At 43.8% G+C, this 26,697-nt stretch overlaps 1 protein-coding gene across 1 annotated transcript in view; it reads left to right on the plus strand.

The window, feature by feature from the left end:
* Positions 1-13,724: 13,724 nt before the first annotated feature.
* Positions 13,725-26,697, plus strand: part of LOC142929732 (exosome complex exonuclease RRP44-like) — a 159,312-nt gene continuing 146,339 nt past the window's right edge. The window contains exons 1-2 of the mRNA XM_076071488.1: positions 13,725-14,091; positions 14,978-15,073. Of these exons, the coding sequence (XP_075927603.1) occupies positions 15,023-15,073 (51 nt within the window). The 5' untranslated portion in view covers positions 13,725-14,091; positions 14,978-15,022. The remainder of the gene's footprint in view (positions 14,092-14,977; positions 15,074-26,697) is intronic.

Below are 26,697 nucleotides of genomic sequence, written 5' to 3' on the forward strand. Positions count from 1 at the left end.
TCCCTCACTGTATGTGAGGAGTCTGTGGGTCGCAACATCACGTACGGCTGGAAGTAGGACATTCCAGACTAAGAGGGTTCATGATGGCAATGTCAACGACACTGAACCAGCCAGCACAACTCACTGCCAATAACACATATCACATAATTGACTCTTAAGCAATTGTTCAATCAATTAATTTAATCACTACAATTAAAACCAAAGAATCTCCCAGAACAAACACTTCGCACTCTCCTCCGTCAGCCACCTGCATCGACAATAAAAACGCATCAGTCCAGCAGTGGATAAAACCTGGCGTGGGAGGTATGGGGGGCGGCTTACACTTGCGGTGGACAGCAGGGGGGTGTCTGGATGCAGTAGCCATCGCAGATCAAGCGGTAGTACTTGTCATCGACTGCCATGCGCCAGGGTAATGGGCCTCTCCTGCACCCACACACATCACACATCCAGCGGCACGCACGTCACACCGAGGAGCACGCACGTCACACACCGAGCAGGTTGCACAGGTCTCCTTTATCAAGACAAACGTGGAGCAGATTACAACTACAACTCTTCTACGCCTGTCACAATGCCCCCCTTTCCCCCCCTCCCCAGTTTATGGGGTGGCGCGGGCCTCACTCCCCCCTTCGCGTCAGCCCCTACTAATAAATGGTCCGGTTGCATTGTGAATGCACCACTCGAATGACGTGCAGTCCCGTGGCGCACTGTAACGGGCTCGTGATTTACTCACTAAAATTCAATGTAAAAAAATAAAAACGATCCCAAGACATTATTTAAAATAAAGGATGGCCATCGTGTGTCAGCATCACAGGCGAAAATTGGCATGTAAAAAAACTTCAATGGGAATCACTCAATTGGGATTGCTCGCAGCAAAGAGCACTTGACCTGCTTGCAGGTTAGGTGCTGAATAACCGTGTGTCACACAGAGAACAGTTGCCACTGAGGGTGCCCTTTTCAAATGCTTGAGATAATATGTGATTATCGGGTGTTATTATTATTATATAACATGCTATAAACCATACCATTGACCGTCGTGCGAAAGGTATTAAGAGGCAGTGCCAGTGAATGGACTGCGGTCTGAAAGTCACCATAAAATACAATCAATTAAGAACCGAAATGGTTTATAACATCTTTCCAATGGTTACTAAGCCAGAATCCATCTTCTCGGTTGAAATTGTCTCTGTGTTTGTATATGTGGATGGCCTCATGAACGAATCTCTCATGGTAGCCGGATGGCTTGCAGAGAACGTCCGTCTTAGAGAAGTCAATGTCATGTGAGCCCACTGAATTATAACAGTGATCTGCCACGGCTGAGGTGTTCGTCCTACCATGTTTCAAGTCTGCTTTATGTTCACGGATGCGGTCCGAGATATGTCGTTTGTTTTCTCCAATGTAACTGCTACCACAGAGGCAACTTAGTTTGTAGACGCCCGGGTACTGTATGTCTGGAACCACATCTTTTACAGACGGAACCAGATCACGGATTTTATGTACTGTGTTGAATCGGACCTGGATCTAGTGTTTATTCAGGATTTTGGAGATCTTTTTTGTGACCCCCGCAATGTAGGGTAAGGTGATGGTTTTGAATGGCTCCTCAAGAGGATTCTTCTTCATGGCTGGAGTGATGGCTTTGCGGATTGTGTAGTCGGAGTAACCATTAGCCTTGAGAGCTTGGTGTACGTGCTTGAGTTCACTGGCAATGTGTTCCTGGTCGGAAATGCATTGGGCACAATGGTATAGAGTCTTGATGAGGGAGTTCTTCTGGGATGGATGGTGGTGGGAATCCGGTTTTAAGTAAGCATCCGTATGGGTAGCTTTCCTGTAGACAGAGTGGCTCATTGAACCATCAGGTCTCCTTTTAATAAGGACATACACAAAGGGTAGCTTGCCATCTTTTTCGACTTCCATGGTAAATCTGATGGCTGGGTGTATGGAATTGATGTGGTCGAGGAATTGGTCTAGAGCAGGCCGGCCATGTGGCCAGATGATAAAAGTGTCATCCACGTACCTCTTCCATAACGTCGGGCGTAGAGTGGCAGTCTGGATGGCATCAGTTTCAAATTTCTCCATGAAAACGTTGGCCCCCGTGGTGCCTCACCACAAACGTGGGGCCCGGTCAGCCGCGTCGACTGTCGTGATCGCGTACAGGTGGTGAAACTGCCACACATGAACCATGATACCTTGCTGATCTCGTGTCAAGGAGAATAAACCAGCAGCCCGTCGTTAGCAATGGGAATGATCGGTAAGGGAACACATTGGTCTCTACAGAGGCACTCCACTATTATACACCACTACTATACAGTAAACATTGGGCTCTATGGAGGCCTATCGTTAAGGGATTACCCGTGAACATGGGGTGGTCGTTAAGAGGGGTTCTATTGTATATAACAAGTTTAAATATTTAATAAGTTAATAGAGAGTACTCAACTGAGATGGCGGAGGAGTTTGCTAAACTCACAATACAAAGGCCACTGTCCCAGCCTCTGTGGTTGGACCATCTCTAGCTCCACCCACCTACCTTGATGCACCTATCTCAGGCCTATATAAGACCTTGTCTCAGCAACTTTCTCTCTCACCTGACCTGAAGACGATTGCTTGTGTTGCGATCGAAACGTCGTGATATTTTTATTATTTTTTATCTACGTGGCTTTACCAAAGGACCCATAGAATATAATCATAAACAGGTTACGTCCTCTACATGGACCCCCCCCCCCTCATTATTAATCATGAGCAGGTGACGTCCTCCAAATGGACACCCCCCTCCATTGATAATAATTAGCGGGTGACATCACTCCACATGGGGGGGGGGGGGGGGGCGAGGTGCCTCCTCTCCCCTCCTAAGCGTCAACTTATCAACTCACTACAAAGGCAGAACCCTCACGTAACGCGATCTCCATAACGCTATTGAGACATCTAAGTAAAAAGAACGTCATGATGAACAAGGGATTATAACCTTTAAAGGAAATAGGTCTGTCACCGCGGCCTTACAAATTGCACACAAATGGATGCAATGAATATCACTTTGCGGTCTGCTTTGCGCTTGCAAGTTTCAGATTTACTGCAATACACCCATGCTTGGATGGGCAAAAGGCTAGTAAACAAATAATCCCCTCGCCCGCTCCCCACCACGATATCACACAATGATATAGTACTTCCTTGTACAGTATACCCAATAAAGATCAAATCTAATCCCCATGATAGGTAAATTGATATACATAGAGCTTGCCGGCGATAGGTCTAAACCACGAACTATGAACTCGTGATATTCAAGGGTCTCCCGTATTTGGAATTTGCATGTTCTCCCCATGGTCACGTTGAGATAATGACTATGAATTTTCACATAAGCCACCTCGTTGAGCAATCATATGTGGCCAGGCTGCTTCTGGAAAAGAGCTATATATCTCAGTGGGCCTTACCTGGTCAAATAAAAATAGGTTGCTTACAGGAGTTGAATGGATTGCCACATCACAGGGATGTGAGGAATCGCAGCATGGAGAGGGCTTCATCCAGCAGTGGATTGAGTGTTCTTGTTGAAACGTGTGTATTTAATATTTCTCTGATGTTCTTTTAGTCTCGTGCTGATCATTCGTCCTGTTTGCCCAACATAACATTTGCCACAAGTGCAGTTAATCCTGTACAAACCTTCTGTTGATAGCTTAGGTAATACATATTTTATACCAGAAGTCGAGTTCAAGAAACATAAGTACGTTTTTATTTCAACTGAAATGTACATATACATATATAAATATACATGTCCATACAACCACGTCTCAATGTCTATGTCTGGGAGAACATGCTAGTTTCTCCCTCTGTGGAGTCTCCACCACTTCTCTTTCTTCTTGTTTCCCAGCTCCTCGTCTTGGTGCTCCTTCCCTCTGTCTCCTCCACGTTCATTCTCCTCTTCATCTTTCTCCAGCTGCCGTGTGCAGCACATGAAGCTCCAAATTGCCCAACGCCAGAAACTGTTCTTTCTCTCTCCCTTAGTAGATGGGATGTGCTTAATCTCTTTCTTCTCTTCCTGAACACTCTCTGCCCTCCAAGATTGCTCACATCTTCCTTCCTCATTCACCACTTCCTGCTTTGTATCATCTTCAATCGTGTCGACCTCCTTCAGCTCTACCTCATTTGCCTCTAACTCAATGGCTCCTACTTCTTTTGCGTCTACCTCTATTGCCTCTACATCATTCGCCTCTACCAAAATCGCCTCACTCTCCTCCACCTCAAAATCCCCTACCTCCACTTCTACCTCAATCACCTCTATGTCATTCGCCTCTAACTCATTCGGCTCTACCTCCATAACCACCTCCTGCTTGGCCTCTCCCTCAATCTCCTCTACCTCTTTTGCCACTTCCTGGATGGCATCTACTTCATATGCCTCAACCTCATTTGCCCCTTCCTGCTTTATTTCCTCCACCACGTTCTCAACTTTTGTTGCCATTTCCTGTTTGGCCTTTAGCTCATTCTTGTCTACCTCATTGATCAAGACCTGCATGGCCTTTTCTTCGATCGTGTCGACCTGAATTGCCTCGACCTGTTTCACCAATTCCCGCTTTGTATCTCTCTCAATCCCTTCTACGACATTGGCAATAACCTCTTTCACCACTTCCTGCTTGGCCACTGCATCTACCTCAATCACCGCTACCTCTACCTCACTCGCCACTTCCTTCTTGGGCTCTACATCATTCCCCTCTCCCTCAATCTCGTTTTCCTTCATCTCTTCTACTTCCCGAAATTTCATCTCAGTCCTTCGTAGCTTCCTATTCCTACGTTTCCTCTGAACACCATCCTCTCCTTCTTTCTTTGTCTCCACAACATTATCAACTTTCTTAGCCACTTCCTGTTTGGCTATTCCCTCATTCCCATCTACCTCACTTGCCTCTACCTCTTTCCCTAAGTCCTCCTTGGCATCTCTCTCAATCCCTTCTACGACAATGGCCACTACCTCTTTCACAAATTCCTGTGTGGCCACTGCATCTACCTCAATCACCGCTACCTCTACCTCATTTGCCTCTACCTCACTCGCCACTTCCTTCTTGGGTTCTCCATCATTCCCCTCTCTCTCAATCTCGTTTTCCTTCATCTCTTCTACTTCCCGAACTTTCATCTCAATCCTTCGTAGCTTCCTATTCCTACGTTTCCTCTGAACACAATCCTCTCCCTCTTTCTTTGTCTCCACAATATTCTCAACTTTCTCCGCCACTTCCTGTTTGGCCATTCCCTCATTCCGATCGACCTCATTTGGCTCTACCTCTTCTGCTAATACCTGTTTTGCATCTCTCTCAATCCCCTCTATGACATTGGCTGCTATATCTTTCACCACTTCCTGCTTGGCCACTGCTTCTACCTCAATCACCGCTACCTCTGCCTCATTCGCTAATTCCCGCTTGTCATCTCCTTCTAATACCTCTACCTTATTCAACTCTACCTCATTCATCACATCCTCCAAAGCCACTGCCTCAATCATCTCTACCTCAATCGTCCCAACCTCCACCACTTCCTGCATGGGCTCTCCCTCACTCCCCTCTCTCTCAGCCACCTCTTCTTTCACTGTCTCCAGAACTTTCTCCTTGTTCTTGTGTTTATTCCTATTCCTACGTTTCGTCTGAACACCATCCTCTCCCTCTTTCTTTGTCTCCACAACATTATCAACTTTCTTAGCCACTTCCTGTTTGGCTATTCCCTTATTCCCATTTACCTCACTTGCCTCTACCTCTTTCCCTAAGTTCTCCTTGGCATCTCTCTCAATCACTTCTACGACATTGGCCACTACCTCTTTCACAAATTCCTGTGTGGCCACTGCATCTACCTCAATCACCGCTACCTCTACCTCATTTGCCTCTACCTCACTCGCCACTTCCTTCTTGGGTTCTCCATCATTCCCCTCTCTCTCAATCTCGTTTTCCTTCATCTCTTCTACTTCCCGAACTTTCATCTCAATCCTTCGTAGCTTCCTATTCCTACGTTTCCTCTGAACACAATCCTCTCCCTCTTTCTTTGTCTCCACAATATTCTCAACTTTCTCCGCCACTTCCTGTTTGGCCATTCCCTCATTCTGATCGACCTCATTTGGCTCTACCTCTTCTGCTAATACCTGTTTTGCATCTCTCTCAATCCCCTCTATGACATTGGCTGCTATATCTTTCACTACTTCCAGCTTGGCCACTGCTTCTACCTCAATCACCGCTACCTCTGCCTCATTCGCTAATTCCCGCTTGTCATCTCCTTCTAATACCTCTACCTTATTCAACTCTACCTCATTCATCACATCCTCCAAAGCCACTGCCTCAATCATCTCTACCTCAATCGTCCCAACCTCCACCACTTCCTGCATGGGCTCTCCGTCACTCCCCTCTCTCTCAGCCACCTCTTCTTTCACTGTCTCCAGGACTTTCTTCTTGTGTTTCTTCCTATTCCTACGTTTCCTCTGAACACCATCCTCTCCCTCTTTCTTTGTCTCCACAACATTATCAACTTTCTTAGCCACTTCCTGTTTGGCTATTCCCTCATTCCCATCTACCTCACTTGCCTCTACCTCTTTCCCTAAGTCCTCCTTGGCATCTCTCTCAATCCCTTCTATGACATTGGCCACTACCTCTTTCACAAATTCCTGTGTGGCCACTGCATCTACCTCAATCACCGCTACCTCTACCTCATTTGCCTCTACCTCACTCGCCACTTCCTTCTTGGGTTCTCCATCATTCCCCTCTCTCTCAATCTCGTTTTCCTTCATCTCTTCTACTTCCCGAACTTTCATCTCAATCCTTCGTAGCTTCCTATTCCTACGTTTCCTCTGAACACAATCCTCTCCCTCTTTCTTTGTCTCCACAATATTCTCAACTTTCTCCGCCACTTCCTGTTTGGCCATTCCCTCATTCTGATCGACCTCATTTGGCTCTCCCTCTTCTGCTAATACCTGTTTTGCATCTCTCTCAATCCCCTCTATGACATTGGCTGCTATATCTTTCACCACTTCCTGCTTGGCCACTGCTTCTACCTCAATCATCACTACCTCTGCCTCATTCGCTAATTCCCGCTTGTCATCTCCTTCTAATACCTCTACCTTATTCAACTCTACCTCATTCATCACATCCTCCAAAGCCACTGCCTCAATCATCTCTACCTCAATCGTCCCAACCTCCACCACTTCCTGCATGGGCTCTCCCTCACTCCCCTCTCTCTCAGCCACCTCTTCTTTCACTGTCTCCAGAACTTTCTTCTTGTTCTTGTGTTTATTCCTATTCCTACGTTTCCTCTGAACACCATCCTCTCCCTCTTTCTTTGTCTCCACAACATTATCAACTTTCTTAGCCACTTCCTGTTTGGCTATTCCCTCATTCCCATTTACCTCACTTGCCTCTACCTCTTTCCCTAAGTTCTCCTTGGCATCTCTCTCAATCACTTCTACGACATTGGACATTACCTCTTTCACAAAATCCTGTGTGGCCACTGCATCTACCTCAATCACCGCTACCTCTACCTCACTCGCCACTTCCTTCTTGGGCTCTCCATCATTCCCCTCTCCCTCAATCTCGTTTTCCTTCATCTCTTCTACTTCCCGCACTTTCATCTCAGTCCTTCGTAGCTTCCTATTCCTACGTTTCCTCTGAACACCATCCTCTCCCTCTTTCTTTGTCTCCACAACATTATCAACTTTCTTAGCCACTTCCTGTTTGGCTATTCCCTCATTCCCATCTACCTCACTTGCCTCTACCTCTTTCCCTAAGTCCTCCTTGGCATCTCTCTCAATCCCTTCTATGACATTGGCCACTACCTCTTTCACAAATTCCTGTGTGGCCACTGCATCTACCTCAATCACCGCTACCTCTACCTCATTTGCCTCTACCTCACTCACCACTTCCTTCTTGGGTTCTCCATCATTCCCCTCTCTCTCAATCTCGTTTTCCTTCATCTCTTCTACTTCCCGAACTTTCATCTCAATCCTTCGTAGCTTCCTATTCCTACGTTTCCTCTGAACACAATCCTCTCCCTCTTTCTTTGTCTCCACAATATTCTCAACTTTCTCCGCCACTTCCTGTTTGGCCATTCCCTCATTCCGATCGACCTCATTTGGCTCTACCTCTTCTGCTAATACCTGTTTTGCATCTCTCTCAATCCCCTCTATGACATTGTCTGCTATATCTTTTACCACTTCCTGCTTGGCCACTGCTTCTACCTCAATCCCCGCTACCTCTGCCTCATTCGCTAATTCCCGCTTGCCATCTCCTTCTAATACCTCTACCTTATTCAACTCTACCTCATTCATCACATCCTCCAAAGCCACTGCCTCAATCATCTCTACCTCAATCGTCTCAACCTCCACCACTTCCTGCATGGGCTCTCCCTCACTCCCCTCTCTCTCAGCCACCTCTTCTTTCACTGTCTCCAGAACTTTCTTCTTGTTCTTGTGTTTCTTCCTATTCCTACGTTTCCTCTGAACACCATCCTCTCCCTCTTTCTTTGTCTCCACAACATTATCAACTTTCTTAGCCACTTCCTGTTTGGCTATTCCCTCATTCCCATTTACCTCACTTGCCTCTACCTCTTTCCCTAAGTTCTCCTTGGCATCTCTCTCAATCCCTTCTACGACATTGGCCACTACCTCTTTCACAAATTCCTGTGTGGCCACTGCATCTACCTCAATCACCGCTACCTCTACCTCACTCGCCACTTCCTTCTTGGGCTCTCCATCATTCCCCTCTCCCTCAATCTCGTTTACCTTCATCTCTTCTACGTCCCGAACTTTCATCTCAGTCCTTCGTAGCTTCCCATTCCTATGTTTCCTCTTAACACAATCCTGTCCCTCTTTCTTTGTCTCCACAACATTCTCAACTTTCTCCGCCACTTCCTGTTTGACCATTCCCTCATTCCCATCGACCTCATTTGGCTCTACCTCTTCTGCTAATACCTGTTTTGCATCTCTCTCAATCCCCTCTATGACATTGGCCACTATATCTTTCACCACTTCCTGCTTGGCCACTGCTTCTACCTCAATCACCGCTACTTCTGCCTCATTCGCTAATTCCCGCTTGCCATCTCCTTCTAACACCTCTACCTTATTCAACTCTACCTCATTCATCACATCCTCCAAAGCCACTGCCTCAATCATCTCTACCTCAATCGTCCCAACCTCCACCACTTCCTGCATGGGCTTTCCCTCACTCCCCTCTCTCTTAGCCACCTCTTCTTTCACTGTCTCCTCCAGAACTTTCTTCTTGTTCTTATGTTTCTTCCTATTCCCACGTTTTCTCTTCATACCATTTCTCTCCCCCACTTTCTCCATCTCTTCAATCTCGTTCTCAACCTTGTTGCTATTCTGACATGTCTGCTTCACATCCTTATTATTGGTGCTGACTCCTGCCTGCTGCTGCTCTTCTGCCTTTTGCTGCTGCTGCTGCTGGTGGTGGATGATGAAGCTCTTCAGCTCGGTGCTGTTCTGGAATTGCAGCAGCTCCCGCTGATATTTGGCCTGCTGCTGTGCACAATGATCCAGCAGGATCATCTCAAGCTCCAGAATCTGGCGCTTAGCTTCTAGTCTTGTGTCAACGAGGAACCTCTTTCGCTGCCCCTTCGAGCGACGGTCTGGGGAGTCACATGGGGAGGAGAGAGCAGCACCACAATTGATTCGTTAATGGGTATTTGAGTATTTCCTGTATGATAATAGGTTTTCCCGTTTTTACTGGCAACAAAACAGGTGTTAAGATGTTAAAACACCAAACTGAAACCTTTTACAAGGAATCATGTCTGCATTAACCATGATGCTTGTGGTCAGAATGCAAACAAAAAACATACTCTGATAATATATGCATTGTCCTTGAAACTGATTGGTCCACACCAGGGACAGCTTTCTTTTGAGCCTCGTCTCAAACGGTGTTAGACCAGAGGACGCCAAAAGGCGTATTTCCTGTATGTTATTTTGGTAAAGAAACTTGGCACCATTGACAGGAATCTAACTTAACTTGAGACCGATGTAACAATGATAACACTGTAGGGAGGTCTGGAGGTTGACTCATGTGCCGGAGACACCTCCTCCTCCAAATAACTTAATTAGGATTATGGGCTGGTTGGGGAGGCCATATTAAGTTTGCGAGGTCTGGAAACTCCACGGCAAACATAGATAAACTTCCGTTATCTCAGAAAAAGTAAGATGGATTGATGGGCAAGCTGTGGAGGTCTGGCTAAATTTATAAGATGTCCATTGTTTCACAAGAGAGAACATGAATTGGATAAGAAATACACTATTAATTCTTATACACTGGTCCATTCATACAATTAGTATATTAGTGGGCTACGTTAGAGAAGATAAAGGGAGGAGAGGAGAAGAGGAGGGCCGGGGTGCCCGGAGCCCAGAGATTGCCCAGAGGGGCCAGAGAGCCAGGGGCAACCCTGATGTTTCTGTTGGCTGGATAGCATGTGCTCCCGTGCATGTGAGGTTGCTCTCAACAGAAGTCATTCCTTGCACGAGAATGGCTGAAACGCTGAGAAACCACTCTGAGGTATAGTGGTTAAGCAGTGGAGACGGTATAGTGGTAAAACAGTGGAGATTTTAAAAGCAAAGTTTAAGATTTGCATTTGTCAATTTATATTGAGCCGATACATATGGCAAGTGAAATTAAGAAGACTTAAAGTGAGTTTTGCAGAAAGAGAGGATACATGTGTGTCTCTTGGAGAAGGAAAGGCATTGCTCAAAACTGTGCTGCAAGGTCACGTGCCATGAATCACATGAGTTTAGAAAAAACGTGACTGTAAACCAACAAGCCTGTGAATAATTATCATGGTGAAGACACCTCTATACGTTGGATACTGAAGGAAATCCATCGTGCTACACATCGTCAAAGCCTGACAACACCTGACATTCGAGAAAGAAGTACAATTGCATCGTTCTACACATCGTCAATACCCCACCACATCTGGAGAGTCACCAGCTGCATCAAGCACCTGACTGTTGTATTGTTCGAAAGACACTGTGTGTAACGACTTTACATCCGCCGGCACTGTGGGTTTCTAAACGCCTGCAATGTCACCTTCTCAACACTAGCGTCTGAGACCGTCTGATACAGACTGAAAGCTGATTTCCTTTGTTGCACTGTTTGTCTTTTCATGAATGTCATATTGTGCACTGGGTTATGCCTTATTAACCTAAATTCTGAATTTAGCTATTCATGTATTTCTATTACAGTATCACATATTCTTTGGACCAAGTGTCAATTGCCTATTTGATGACTGGTACTCTGATTCTTTTTTTTACAAATCAGGGACTTGTTTTAATTAAAATGTGTCTGTGTGTGTGGTTGAACGGTGTGACAAATCCATGCGTTACATGTGTAGTGTTGCAGCGCCGACCTGGTCAAGGCCTATGATACAATCAGTAGGCCAGGGCTCTGGATTGTTACTCGTATTTCCGGAGTCCCTAACCCTCTGCTCACAATCATTAAGGACCTTCACGATGGTGGGCAGGCCCGGATAAAGTTGCGTGCCCGGGAGTCAGAGCAATTTCCTGTTTACAGTGGGGTGCGACAGGGATCTACTCTGGCTGACACATTATTTAGCATCATCTTCGACCACATAGTTCGAGAAGTTTTTTTATGGCTGTACCGGTGGATTTTTTAATATTTGCTACAGATACAATGGGAGGCTGATTGATGCCTGGGTGAGGTCAAGGGATGGCTCCCTACTGGTCAACCATGTTATGTACACTGATCATTTGGAAGTTGATGCTCACACTGAAAAATAGTTGGAGGTTCTGCTGCTAAGCCTGGAGCGTGTGACAAAGAGGTGGTGCCTTACCATCAGCCCCACCAAAACTAAGCACCCGCCTGAGTATTTTGTGTAATTTAATACTCCGCCCCCTCAACTACTCTTGAGTGATGGGGTAATTGTAGAGAGAAGTTTACGTACCTGGATAGTGTGCTTATGCAAAAAATCTGGTTTGGCAGCAGAGGTCTCACTCCGAATCGGTCAAGTGGCATATTTTCATCAGCTTCGTAACACTTTGGGGTATCTACCTGGTCTGTCACTCGACACAAAACGCTGGGTCTTCTTGGCCAATGATAGAATAAATGAAAAATCTGAACCAGCTTTACACTTTCAGACTGGCCTGCCTACGATCCACCCTGGGTTTAACTAGGCTGGAATGTGTGAACAGCTCACAGTGAGCTCCACTGGTGGGCAGGGCTGCATTGCCTGGGTCATGTAGCCTGCTTGCTCAGCCACCGCATCCCCAAGCAGCCTCTGTTTTTCCAGATAGAGGGGGCTAAATGGGCGTGGCACGGCCTGGAGAAGAGATGGACTGATGCAGTACAGGAGGATACGGAACTAAGTGGACTTGCCAAAGACTGGTACCACTGGTGTCAAGATCTGCCTCTATGGTGGAAGCTCGTGAAGGATGCTTATGGGAAGTTGGTGGCAGTTGCCCTCAAGCAAAAAAGGAGGGTGAGAGGAGCGACGCTCACAACAACAGACGGTGCACTGGATGACTAAAACGCAGCAAGTTGGCACAGTAGGATGCAAAGGTGGTGCGTCTGCCAGTCATCTCAGTCAGTCAACCCATCGCACTGGGGTCTGTCCCCTGATCTCCTGTCGGCAAGCCTTCGACACTTCAAGTGGCCTCGGAGTGCACCAGGCCTGGCACAAGCGCCATGGTGACGTCTCCGTCACTTAGTGGCGAATGAGGGCTGTTGTTGTTATCTGAGTCGGTTAGGGGCCTCCCCTAGGTCCACTCAGCCTCAAATAAGTATCTGATACGGTGTGTAAACATCGCCTCTTGGGAGACAAAGATGGACAAGTGTGGTGCTGGCAACCCACCCCTCGTGTGCGGTGCCGGCCGTCATAGGTGCTCACTAACAGCACTTGCTCCTACAGTGTTTCAAGGCTATACACAAGATTTCTGTCTTTGTTTGTGTCTATGTGCAGTGTCTGTATGAGTGGTTGGGAGCAGTTGTGTCTGTGGGGATCGACCTGAGTTCGATTCCCATTCACAACCATCAGTGACTAATAAATAAAACCGGTCGTGTGCGTCCCCTACATCTACTCAAACTTAAAATAGTACCTCGTGCAACGTATAAACATCAAATGTGGGGAGACAAAGGCATCCGGATGCGGTGCTGACCACCCACCCCATCATAGGTGCTAACTCGCTAACAGCACTTGACTCAATAGTCTGTTAAGGCTATACGGGGATCTGTCTTTGTATACAGGTGCATGTGTCTGTGTGTATGTCTGTGTGTGGAATTACAGTACTCACTTCCCGTCGGCTTGCTCATCTCTCCACCCTGCAACAAAATCACAGCAGCGCACGTGAGACTCTAATCATATCACAGCTTACAACCACCACCACCATCATCATTACCGTCCTCATCATTAAACATTTCGAACAGACACACATTCACATATAGATGTTCTCTCAGATTAATGTTATCCTGATACAGCGCGCGTGTGGATGTACTCACGGAAGACACCGCCTTGAAGGCAGAACGAGAAGTCACGGATGGTCACGTTTTGTCAATAGATTTCGTTAACTGTGTTAATGAAGTGTTCAACCTCACGGATGTTTGTCAATGAAGTTTACCAAGTAATTTAACCGCGTTATCGATGTTCACTGACAACGTTGTTGAAGTGTGCTCCCGAATGCGATCTTTAAGCACACAGAGCGCGCGTCCACCTCCGTCTGTAACGATCGACCGTTGCTAGGGAAGTGACGTCACTTGTTAAGGTAACGAACCCCGGAAACCACGTGGTCCACTGTATCCTCCAGGCCTGATTAGTTACACGACTGTCACATTTTTACTTTAAACTTTCGTAACTTGCAGGAATTCATAATTTTTGGTTCTTTCGGTAAAGTCACGTAGATAGAAAATAACATTTTAAGTTAAGGCAAAAAACCCACGAGGTTTCGGTGGCAACACAAGCGGTCTTCATCACGTGTTGCGATCGAAACGTCGTGGGTTTTTTGCTTTTATTTTAATTTATTTTTATTTTATTGTTGTTATTTTCTATCTACGTGACTTTACCTGAAAGAACCAAGAATATAGTAAGGATTGTACCCTGGTCGCCACGGATGAAGAGGCCGAGCGGGCTCGGTTCAACTGTTGCCAGGTACCTCCACCACTCAGCTCGCAGCACACACACACAGTGTCCACTATGTAAAAATCAGGCTAAACTAAACCTTTCTAGAAGTTACTAAAATAATGCTATAAAAACAATGCAACAGTGATCATAAGACATGTGATTGAAAGTTAACAATAGCGACATATATAACATATATTACTAAACCTAGCATCCTTCGCTAGCTGCTTGAGTCAATCCATAATAGCAGGAGTAACAATTATGTATGTTGATTAACTGCGAATAACCCAATCAATAACAGATATCCATTGTAATTTACATCAATACATTACCCCCCCTCCCCCCCGTCTTCGTATCGGATCTGCTTACAAGCGACGACGTCACATTTATCCCCCGTCTACGTCTATTAAAGACCGAAACAGGGGAAGGATTTCACCACAACTCTGGCTGTCACCTGACGAGGCGGGTTGTTGTTGTAGTTACAGGCGAAACGTCACGGTACTTGAATTGTAAATGTTTTGGGTTTACTCTCCAACACACCGATGTGCTGAATTAGTCACTAATTGGCATGTTTTGTTTACGTGACAAACTTGACTAAGATTTACGCGAGCTAACCCAAACAAACAAAAACACCCTCTAATAAGTAAATATTTGTATTAATTCCATGAATGGACCTTGGCCTGGGACTGTGGGGATTGAGAAGTTATGGATGCAGCTTCTGTTTGTGCTGCCATCAGAATGACCAACAAATAAATAAATAATACACACGGATTGGTGACTACAGTACTAGACCCCCAGTGCTTTTATATTTAAAAGTGTATGTGCTTTGTGGTTGCTTTATTGCGCGTGTGTACGTACTGTGTAACACTTGTTTGAACGCAGGTGATGGGGTTGTCCATGTTGGGTGTCATTACAGCCAAAAACAAGCAGCAGTACGAAGACCAGGACGCCGTGGCCGACCATGAGGACGGAAATTGGCCTCGCCCGGTCACAACGTACGACAGCAGTACAGGTTTCCCTCCACACATGCACACACCTACGAGTTTCCCACTACAGATTACTTCATTGGGATGACACTCGGCAGCAGAGCCGGATGATGGCATTGCTGGGGCCCTATGCCATTGTCAAGTTTAAGAGGCCCCTTCTATGAATGCCTGTATATTTTTGTCAGCAGAATGAAAATAACTGCTTTGGAGAGTCTTTTTTTCTCACCGATCTTTATTTATTAAGCAATTATGTTAAAACTCGAAACCTCGTGTCCATTTCTTGTTTCGTATTTAGAGATCCCCCCCTCTCTTAATGCGAGGCCCTAAGCTGCAAGTGTGGCCGGTCTGAGCTCGCCTGTGATGAATCACACGTATAATTGTGCACTCTAATTTTCTATGGGTGGCCAGGAGAATTTATTATTATTTAAGTGAATGCAATGGTGATCAGGGGATTGGATCCAGAGCCCCACGTACACAGTAGAGTACAAGGGAACGCCCACAATACAGATTTGAGCTGACCTGCGGATTGAGAAATTGAACTGTTTTGTGACGTGGAGGGTGTTTCTGACCGCTATTATGACCGACCCGTCCCTACGGGAGGAGAGAGGACAGGGTGGACCGGCTGCATGAGCTTACTCTCCGGCACTGCACAGCACAACATCGCCTCCCTACTGCAAAAATACTCGGCAGGACCCTCCTGAAAATGAAAGTCTTCGGAATCAGTGAGGCCTGTCCTTGGGAGGACAGGCGTAGTCTTGGTCGTCACAAGCGAACATTTGTTTCTCCACATGAATTTGTATCCCCGGGTTACCATCAGGGCTGGGCGCTGCAAGCTTAGCTTCTGAGATCTGATGAGACTGGCCGTTTTTTAAAAGGTAATTTCGGCATCTGGAGCCCAAGCATGCAACAACTTTATGCAACTTCTTGGTTATTTTGATAAAGTCACGTAGAATGGAAATAAAATAATAAAAATAAAACATAATAAAAAATAAAATTCTCACGACGTTTCTGCCAAAACACAAGTAGCCTTCTTCAGGTGAAGGAACAGAACTGTCGGGACAACAGCGCTTCAATAACTGCTGCTAAGATTCCCAGCGTCTTTTAAGCTAGGTGGGAGAGGTAAAGCGCCTTGACAAAGGAGTTTACATATCAAACAGGAGAATTTAGCATTGAAATAGCTGTGTTAAAGTGTTGGATCATCAGGGTGTTAAAGTCAGAAATAAGCATGTAACTGGGAGATTAGCATGATGTTAATGTGAGGGATTAGCATGTGACTGGTCACGGAAATAGCTATGTTAAAGTCAAAGTTTACATCTCCACAGAGGCGTTTAGTATATGGACGCTAAAGGACTGCAACTACCCAACTATCATACAATAAACGGATGTGAAAAAAATAAGTATAAACAACATCAATATAATAAATGTACTCAATATGTTCTTCAATACGTTGAGCTATAAACATAAAGTAACTGAGTATACACTATACTATATAATGAATACCATATAGTAAACAAATTAATAAAACTAAAATATAAACTACATCAATGTTTTGATTTAAAGCTTTCGTGACTGCAGTAATTCATATTCTTATTTATAAATTGCATAAATTTATAAATAAATTTATGCAAACCGACACACCTGATGATGACCGTTTGAGTTATGGTCGAAACGTCGTGAGAAAATTTTTTATTGTTTTATATATATTTTGTTATTTTGTTGTTTCTCTTCAACGTGACTTTACCGAAAAAACTAAGAATATACATCAATGTTATTAATAAACTCTATATACTCTCCAATCAGCTGAGCTACTAACAATAAGTCATTATACATTACAATGCCATATGGCGAAAAAATCGGTGGCGGTTTTTTCCTTCTTTCCAACGTTAGGACCACGGAGAGCGACGAGCCTCGTTCAGACGGACGAGTCCATCCATGCTCGGAACGGAGGAGGGGGGAGAAACAGCCACGATGTGCTGCTCTGTCCTGTGTTGCGTTACCACCATGCCATAAACTAGACTACTATACATTGTAACGTTATACCTTCCAATCTAAACTGCATTGTATAATATCGTATACACAGCCCAATGTAAGATCGAACATTATGCAGTATATTTATATGTCTTCAACTAAACTTTTTCATACATTACACGACTATACACCGTAATATACACTACCATAGACAAACCCACCCTTGAATTACACAATGCGTTACTTTACACTACCCTATACTTTAGACTGTAAAATGTTAGACTTGTAATATTGCACTATGTATTATTCTACCAACCCTACTGTATACCACACTGCTGTATATTCACAATACAATTACGATACAATATATTGCCTTATGAATTATGTTAAACATTACAATGTTATACTATTTATTATTATTATAACATGCTATAAACCATACCATTGACCGTCGTGTGAAGAGGCAGTGCCAGCGAATGGACTGCAGTCTGAATGTCACCATAAAATACAATCAATTAAGAACTGAAATTGTTTATAACGTCTTTCCAATGAAATTTTCTTTTAAAGCTTTCGTGACTGCAGTAATTCATATTCTTAGTTCTTTCGGTAAAGTCACGTTGAAGGGAAACAACAAAATAATAAAATATATATAAAACAATAAAAATTCTCACGACGTTTCGACCATAACACAAACCAATTCCTCGACCACATCAATTCCATACACCCAGCCATCAGATTCACCATGGAGGTCGAAAAAGATGGCAAGCTACCCTTTTTGGATGTCCTAATTAAAAGGAGACCTGATGGTTCAATGAGCCACTCTGTCGACAGGAAAGCTATGCATACGAATGCTTACTTAAAACCGGATTCCCACCACCATCCATGCCAGAAGAACTCCCTCATCAAGACTCTATACCATAGAGCCCAATGCATTTCCGACCAGGAACACATTGCCAGTGAACTTAAGCACGTACACCAAGCTCTCAAGGCTAATGGTTACTCCAACTACACAATCCGCAAAGCCATCACTCCAGCCATGAAGAAGGATCCTCTTGAGGAGCCATTCAAAACCATCACCTTACCCTACATTGCGGGGGTCACAAAAAAGATCTCCAAAATCCTGAATAAACACAAGATCCAAGTCCGATTCAACACAGTACATAAAATCCGTGATCTGGTTCCGTCTGTAAAAGATGTGGCTCCAGACATACAGTACCCAGGCGTCTACAAACTAAGTTGCCTCTGTGGTAGCAGTTACATTGGAGAAACCAAACGACATATCTGGGACCGCATCCGTGAACATAAAGCAGACTTGAAACACGGTAGGACGAGCACCTCAGCCGTGGCAGATCACTGTTATAATTCAGTGGGCTCACATGACATTGACTTCTCCAAGACGGACGTTCTCTGCAAGCCATCCGGCTACCATGAGAGATTCGTTCATGAGGCCATCCACATATACAAACACAGAAACAATTTCAACCGAGAAGATGGATTCTGGCTTAGTAACCATTGGAAAGACGTTATAAACCATTTTGGTACTTAATTGATTGTATTTTATGGTGACTTTCAGATCGCAGTCCATTCGCTGCCACTGCCTCTTAATACCTTCACACGACAGTCAATGGTATGGTTTATAGCAGGGGTGTCCAAACTTTTTTTCCCGAGGGCCACATACAGAAAAATATACGAAGGATTGGGCCACTCATTAGACGTGAGGTATACTGCCTCACTTCTCATGCACTAATATTGTCAAAATCAATCAAATGCAGGTAAATTACGTTTGATTATTGAACATGTTTGAAGAAAAAAAGCCTCCATCATAGCTCTTCATTAGTAGATTTAAATTTTATTTTTTACAAAAAGGTTGGCAGGTAATTCTCTCAGTGACAGCCTCAGATTGGTTCTTAGGGTGCTGATCCCCCTTCATTGTCCACATGAAGGGAGAGCCAAGAAGACAAATAGGGGATGTGGATATTTCAAGCTTATTACACAAATACATTATTGGGCTTGTTAACACATCAACTAACGTTTGTTAAAAAAATTGTCATCAACTTTAATTGACTGAATTTATGAAGTAATTGGGCTTATTAACAAATGAAAACGGTGTGTATATTTTTAACTCACCTGTAATGGGAATAATGTTACGCTCAGTGGGAGCAGTGATGCTGCGCTTTGGTCTGAAGGATAGCTGGCAGGTCAGGAGTAAGTTTGGTGGTTGAGATGCGAAGGACGTCACGGAGATCGCTGTCGGTCGTTCTGGTTCTCAGCCTGCTTTTGTTCAGCGTTAACAGAGAGAATGTCTGCTCACATATGTATGTTGAGCCGAACAGACTCATGCTCACATATGTATGTTGAGCCGAACAGACTCATCATTCGTTTTGCATGGCGCCTCGTCAGAGGAAACTTGGCCTTTTCCAACCTCCGGTAGAAGTCAGGTAGGGAGAGAAGCTGATGCTGATTCTTCAGAGAATCATCACACTGAATTTCGATCAGTTCTAATTGCAGACTCTCCTCCACTTCTTTTGCATCCATTGAAAACGGAGCCGCAAACAGTGTGATTTCCTTCTCAATGACAGAAAAATCTTGGAAGCGCTGACTGAATTCTGTCATGAGAGAGACGGAGCTTCGCACGGAATGCTTTCATGTGCACATACAGCTGTGGTACCAGCTGCTCTTTGCCTTGTAGTCTCTTGTTCGGGGTGTTGAGATGATCAGTGAGATCAACTAAAAAAGCCAGGCCTGCCAACCATAAAGGGTCACTGATCTCATGGAGAGGTCTGCCCTTTTCTTTCAAAAACTTGTCGATATTTGATCTCAGGGAATAAAACCACTGCAGCACGGAGCCGCGACTGAGCCAGCGCACTTGAGAATGGTAGAGTAGGTCCCCGTATTCAGCATCGACATCAGAGAGGAACGCTTGCAATTCTCTGTGGTAAAGCCCTCGGGCCATATTTTTTTAAACATTTTTCACAACTGTGTTCATCACATCGCCAAGCTGGATTATCTTGGCACAGAGGGCTTCTTGGTAGATGATACAGTGCATTTTAACAGTCTCACCTCCGCTCTCCTGCACCTTGGCACTCACCATAGAAGCCATTCCTTTGCGCTCGCCTGTCATTGCTGGAGCCCCATCCGTTGTAATTCCACACAGCTTGTCCCATTTAAGTCCAGCCTGGTTAATTGAATCTGACACAGCTTCAAACATGTCCTTCCGAAGATCAAGCACTTCCTCCGTAATGCAAAAATTCTCATTAACTCCCCACAAAAAAATTAACAGCCGTGCAGTGTCCGTGGCATCTGTGCTCTCATCACATGCAATCGAGTAAAAATCGAAAGCACAAGCTTTATCTGACACTTGCTGTTTTAAGTTAGCCGACAAGTCTTCAATTCGCCGCACAACCTTATTTCTGGACATACTAACATCGTTAAAATCCTGCATTTTCTCCAGGCACATTCCCACGACTTTAGTGAGGCACTGTTTGATGAAGTCACCGTCTGAGAAAGGTTTCCCGTGTAGGGCAATGAGTTGAGCTACTTCATTGCTGGCTATTGTTGCATTTTCTTGAGCTTTGTTAGCACGGAAAAAAAAACCCTGCTGCTGCGTTAGCAGGCTAGCTTGCCATTTGCTTTACCTTCTTTCTCCGCTCGGCGCCAGTGTAGAACGTGAAGGTCTGATGTTTCGTTTCATAATGCCGTCGTACATTGTACTCTTTCATCACGGCAACACTCTCATTACAAATCAAACAAACACACTTCCCCTTGGTTTCTATGAAAAAAAAATCATTTTTCCACCGAGTCTGAAATTTTCTGCACTCGCTTGCAATCTTGCGTCTCTTCGGTTCCGGCATTTCTGGTGACCCTGAGCAAATGTTTTCTTCGATTGCTTGCTTTGTGGAGACGCTGACTTGTTCAAGACAATAGCGCCATCTCGTGTTTAAATTAAGAAATGCAATACAGTGGGCCATAGTCCATTATATTTTTAAACTTTGATACGGGCCAATTAAAAATGGATGGCGGGCCGCAGTTGGCCCGCGGGCCGTAGTTTGGACACCCCTGGTTTATAGCATGTTATATAATAATAAATAGTATAACATTGTAATGTTTAACATAATTCATAAGGCAATATATAGTATTGTCATTTTATAGTGAATATACAGCTGTGTGGTATACAGTAGGGTTGGTAGAATAATACATAGTGTAATATTACAAGTCTAATATTTTACAGTCTAAAGTATAGGGTAGTCTAAAGTAACGCATTGTATAATTCAAGGGTGGGTTTGTCTATGGTAGTGTATATTACGGTGTATAGTTGTGTAATGTAGGAAAAAGTTTATTTGGAGACATATCAATATAATGCATAATGTTAGAGCTTACATTGGGCTGTGTATACGATATTATACAATGTAGTTTAGATTGGAAGGTATAACATTACAATGTATAGTAGTCTAGTTTATGGCATGGTTGTAACGCAACAGGACAGAGCAGCACATCGTGGCTGTTTCTCCCCCCTCCTCCGTTCCGAGCATGGATGGACTCGTCCGTCTGAACGAGGCTCGTCGCTCTCCGTGGTGCTAACGTTGGAAAGAAGGAAAAAACCGCCACCCATTTTTTTCGCCATATGGCATTGTAATGTATAACGACTTATTGTTAGTAGCTCAGCTGATGGAGAGTATATAGAGTTTATTGATAACATTGATGTAGTTTGTATTTTAGTTTTTTTATTAGTTTACTATATGGTATTCATTAGATAGTGTAGTGTATACCCAGTTACTTTATGTTTATAGCTCAATTTATTGAAGAATATATTGAGTACATTTATTATATTGATGAAGTTTCTACTTAGTTTTTTTTCACATCGGTTTATTGTATGATAGTTGGGTAGTTGCAGTCCTTTAGCGTCCATATACTAAATGCCTTTGTTGAGATGGAAAATTTGACTTTAACATAGCTATTTCCGTGACCAGGCACATGCTAATCCCTCACATTAACATCATGCTAATCTCCCAGTTACATGCTAATTTCTGACTTTAACACCCTGCTGATCCAACACTTTAACGCAGCTATTTCAATGCTAAATTATCATGTTTGATATGTAAACTCCTTTGTCAAGGCGCTTTACCTCTCCCACCTAGTTTAAACGACACTGCGAATCTTAGCAGCAGTCATTGAAGTGCTGTCGTCCCGACAGTTCTGTTCCTTCACCTGATGAAGGCCACTTGTGTTGTGGCCGAAACGTCGTGAGAATATTATTGTTATTTTATTTTATCAATTTATTATTTTATTCTCATTCTACGTGACTTTACCGAAAGAACCAAAGAAGATTAACAAAGATAATTTCTGATTTAAAGCTTTCGTGACTGCAGTAATTCATATTCTTAGTTTTTTCGGTAAAGTCACGTTGAAGAGAAACAACAAAATAACAAAATATATATAAAACAATAAAAAAATTCTCACGACGTTTCGACCATAACTCAAACGGTCATCATCAGGTGTGTCGGTTTGCATAAATTTATTTTGAAAACGGCATATTTATTTATATATATATAAAAATAACGTTTGCGTCACGCGCAACGATTGGCAGTTTGCCCAGGACTAGTCCATCTATTTTTTGAAAAGAGGAGGGGGGAGACGAAATTTGTTTTTATGTATGCTGTCTGAAAGCCACTGTAAGCGTGAACAATCAATCAAGAACTGAAATGATTTATCAAATCTTTCCAATGATTGCTAAGATAGAATCCATCTTCTCGGTTGAAATTGTCTCTGTGTTTGTATATGTGGATAGCCTCATGAACGAATCTCTCATGGAAGCCAGATGGCTTACAAAGAACCTCCGTCTTGGAAAAGTCAATGGCATGTGAGCCTACTGAATTAGAACAATGATCTGCTACGGCCGAGGTGTTGGTCCTACCGTGTTTTAGGTCTGCTTTATGTTCACGAATGCGGTCCGAGATATGGCGTTTGGTTTCTCCAATGTAACTACTACCACAGAGGCAACTTAGTTTGTAGACACCAGGGTATTGTATGTCCGGAATCACATCTTTTACAGACGGAACCAGATCACGGATTTTATGTAATGTGTTGAAACGGACCTGGATCTTGTGTTTATTCAAGATTTTGGAGATCTTTTTCGTGATCCCAGCAATGTAGGGTAAAGTGATGGTTTTGAAAGGCTCCTCAAGAGGGTTCTTCTTCATGGTTTGAGTGATAGCTTTGCGGATTGTATAGTCGGAGTAACCATTAGCCCTAAGAGCTTGGTGTACGTGCTTGAGTTCACTGCTTATGTGTTCCTGGTCAGATATGCATTGGGCTCTATGATACAGAGTCTTGATGAGAGAATTCTTCTGTGATGGATGGTGGTGGGAATCCGGTTTCAGATAAGCATCCGTATGGGTAGCTTTCCTGTAGACAGAGTGGCTCATTGAACCATCAGGTCTCTTTTTAATTAGGACATCCAAAAAAGGTATCTTGCCATCTATTTCGACTTCCATGGTAAATCTGATGGCTGGGTGTATGGAATTGATGTGGTCGAAGAATTGGTCTAGAGCAGGCCGGCCATGTGGCCAGATGACAAAAGTGTCATCCACGTACCTCTTCCATAAGGTTGGGCGCAGAGTGGCAGTCTGGATGGCGTCAGTCTCAAATTTCTCCATGAAAATGTTAGCTATAACTGGAGAAAGAGGGGAGCCCATTGGGGTGCCCTCAGTTTGTTTGTAGAAAGTTCCATTCCAAGTGAAGTATGTATTGGTTAAACAGTGTCTCACCAGGGGGGGTACCTCAGTGTTTAGTCCTTGATGAACCAAGTCTTCAATGATTGCAATGGTGTCAGGTACAGGAACCTTGGTGAATAAGGAAACTACATCAAAACTGACAAGCAGGTCGTCTGGGGACAGGGAAATACCCTTGATTGTTGATACCAGGTGAGTAGAATTTTGTACCGCAGAGGTGGTCTTTCCAGTGAAAGGACGCAGGATTTCAGACAAAAAACGAGCTAGTTTGTAGGTGGGGGAGCTGATAGTAGAGACTATGGGACGAAGAGGTGTATCAACTTTATGTATTTTTGGTAAGCCGTATAATCTTGGTGGCCTGGCAGCAGAAGGTTTCAACGAAAACTGTTTAGATTGATCAATTAATGCGGTTGAATCAGAAATTATTTTGTTGGTTTGTGTGACGAGGCTGTTGGTGGGATCTCTTTTTATTTTTGTATAACTACCATCGTCGAGTAATTCTTTAATTTTGTTGTTGTATTCTATTTTATCCATGATGACAGTAGCATTGCCTTTGTCAGCTGAGAGAACTACAATATCATTCCTCTTTTTTAATTTATATAATTCAAAACGCTCATCTTTGCTGAGGTTGCTAGCTGGCATCTTAGCGTTTTTGAGGGTTGCAGCGATTTCAGATCTTGCTACGTCTGCAGCGATGTGACCCAGGCCCCTGAGAGCAACGTCTACTTGGGCAATTATATCATTAACTGGTATGTGTTTAGGTGTGACTGCAAAGTTTAGACCTTTAGCTAAAACGGATTTCAGATGGACTAGTCCTGGGCAAACTGCCAATCGTTGCGCGTGACGCAAACGTTATTTTTATATATATATATAAATAAATATGCCGTTTTCAAAATAAATTTATGCAAACCGACACACCTGATGATGACCGTTTGAGTTATGGTCGAAACGTCGTGAGAATTTTTTATTGTTTTATATATATTTTGTTATTTGTTGTTTCTCTTCAACGTGACTTTACCGAAAAAACTAAGAATATGAATTACTGCAGTCACGAAAGCTTTAAATCAAAATTTAATCGCCTCTACGGGGAGGGTTTTCACATAACTTTAAGATCCTTCAACAAACTCCGGGATAAGAAAGCTCAGCTGATCGAGTCTCTCACCTTCCTGAAGAGATGCCGCGACTCTGGGGTAATACCAATCGCATTTACACTCACCTCTGCTACTGTAACTTCTTCTAATGCGAAACGAATTCTTTTCAAAACTAGCTTAGCTCTTATCTCAGAAAAAATCAGACTTATACGCACAGAACTAGATCAGTTAGACAAGACACTCTACAAATCACACTTATCATTGACGGCAATAATGTCCACATCGGATTGGGAACATGTAGACAATATGACTGCCTCTTCAGCTGCTACTATGTCGACCAAATGTAAGGAAAACCTGATTTCCAAATTTAACCTCCTCTTCAACAAAAGACCGGACCCACACACCAAAAAGTTAGACGTTAATAAAGTCGTAATTAATCGCAGTAACAGTTCTATTTCCGATGGTCTGAAATCCGTTTTAGCTAAAGGTCTAAACTTTGCAGTCACACCTAAACACATACCAGTTAATGATATAATTGCCCAAGTAGACGTTGCTCTCAGGGGCCTGGGTCACATCGCTGCAGACGTAGCAAGATCTGAAATCGCTGCAACCCTCAAAAACGCTAAGATGCCAGCTAGCAACCTCAGCAAAGATGAGCGTTTTGAATTATATAAATTAAAAAAGAGGAATGATATTGTAGTTCTCTCAGCTGACAAAGGCAATGCTACTGTCATCATGGATAAAATAGAATACAACAACAAAATTAAAGAATTACTCGACGATGGTAGTTATACAAAAATAAAAAGAGATCCCACCAACAGCCTCGTCACACAAACCAACAAAATAATTTCTGATTCAACCGCATTAATTGATCAATCTAAACAGTTTTCGTTGAAACCTTCTGCTGCCAGGCCACCAAGATTATACGGCTTACCAAAAATACATAAAGTTGATACACCTCTTCGTCCCATAGTCTCTACTATCAGCTCCCCCACCTACAAACTAGCTCGTTTTTTGTCTGAAATCCTGCGTCCTTTCACTGGAAAGACCACCTCTGCGGTACAAAATTCTACTCACCTGGTATCAACAATCAAGGGTATTTCCCTGTCCCCAGACGACCTGCTTGTCAGTTTTGATGTAGTTTCCTTATTCACCAAGGTTCCTGTACCTGACACCATTGCAATCATTGAAGACTTGGTTCATCAAGGACTAAACACTGAGGTACCCCCCCTGGTGAGACACTGTTTAACCAATACATACTTCACTTGGAATGGAACTTTCTACAAACAAACTGAGGGCACCCCAATGGGCTCCCCCCTTTCTCCAGTTATAGCTAACATTTTCATGGAGAAATTTGAGACTGACGCCATCCAGACTGCCACTCTGCGCCCAACCTTATGGAAGAGGTACGTGGATGACACTTTTGTTATCTGGCCACATGGCCGGCCTGCTCTAGACCAATTCTTCGACCACATCAATTCCATACACCCAGCCATCAGATTTACCATGGAAGTCGAAATAGATGGCAAGATACCTTTTTTGGATGTCCTAATTAAAAAGAGACCTGATGGTTCAATGAGCCACTCTGTCTACAGGAAAGCTACCCATACGGATGCTTATCTGAAACCGGATTCCCACCACCATCCATCACAGAAGAATTCTCTCATCAAGACTCTGTATCATAGAGCCCAATGCATATCCGACCAGGAACACATAAGCAGTGAACTCAAGCACGTACACCAAGCTCTTAGGGCTAATGGTTACTCCGACTATACAATCCGCAAAGCTATCACTCAAACCATGAAGAAGAACCCTCTTGAGGAGCCTTTCAAAACCATCACTTTACCCTACATTGCTGGGATC

This window comes from Petromyzon marinus, chromosome 33 (assembly GCF_048934315.1).
Source record: "Petromyzon marinus isolate PM22_M1 ecotype Great Lakes invasive population chromosome 33, UKy_Petmar_22M1.pri1.0, whole genome shotgun sequence".
Lineage (NCBI taxonomy): Eukaryota > Metazoa > Chordata > Hyperoartia > Petromyzontiformes > Petromyzontidae > Petromyzon > Petromyzon marinus.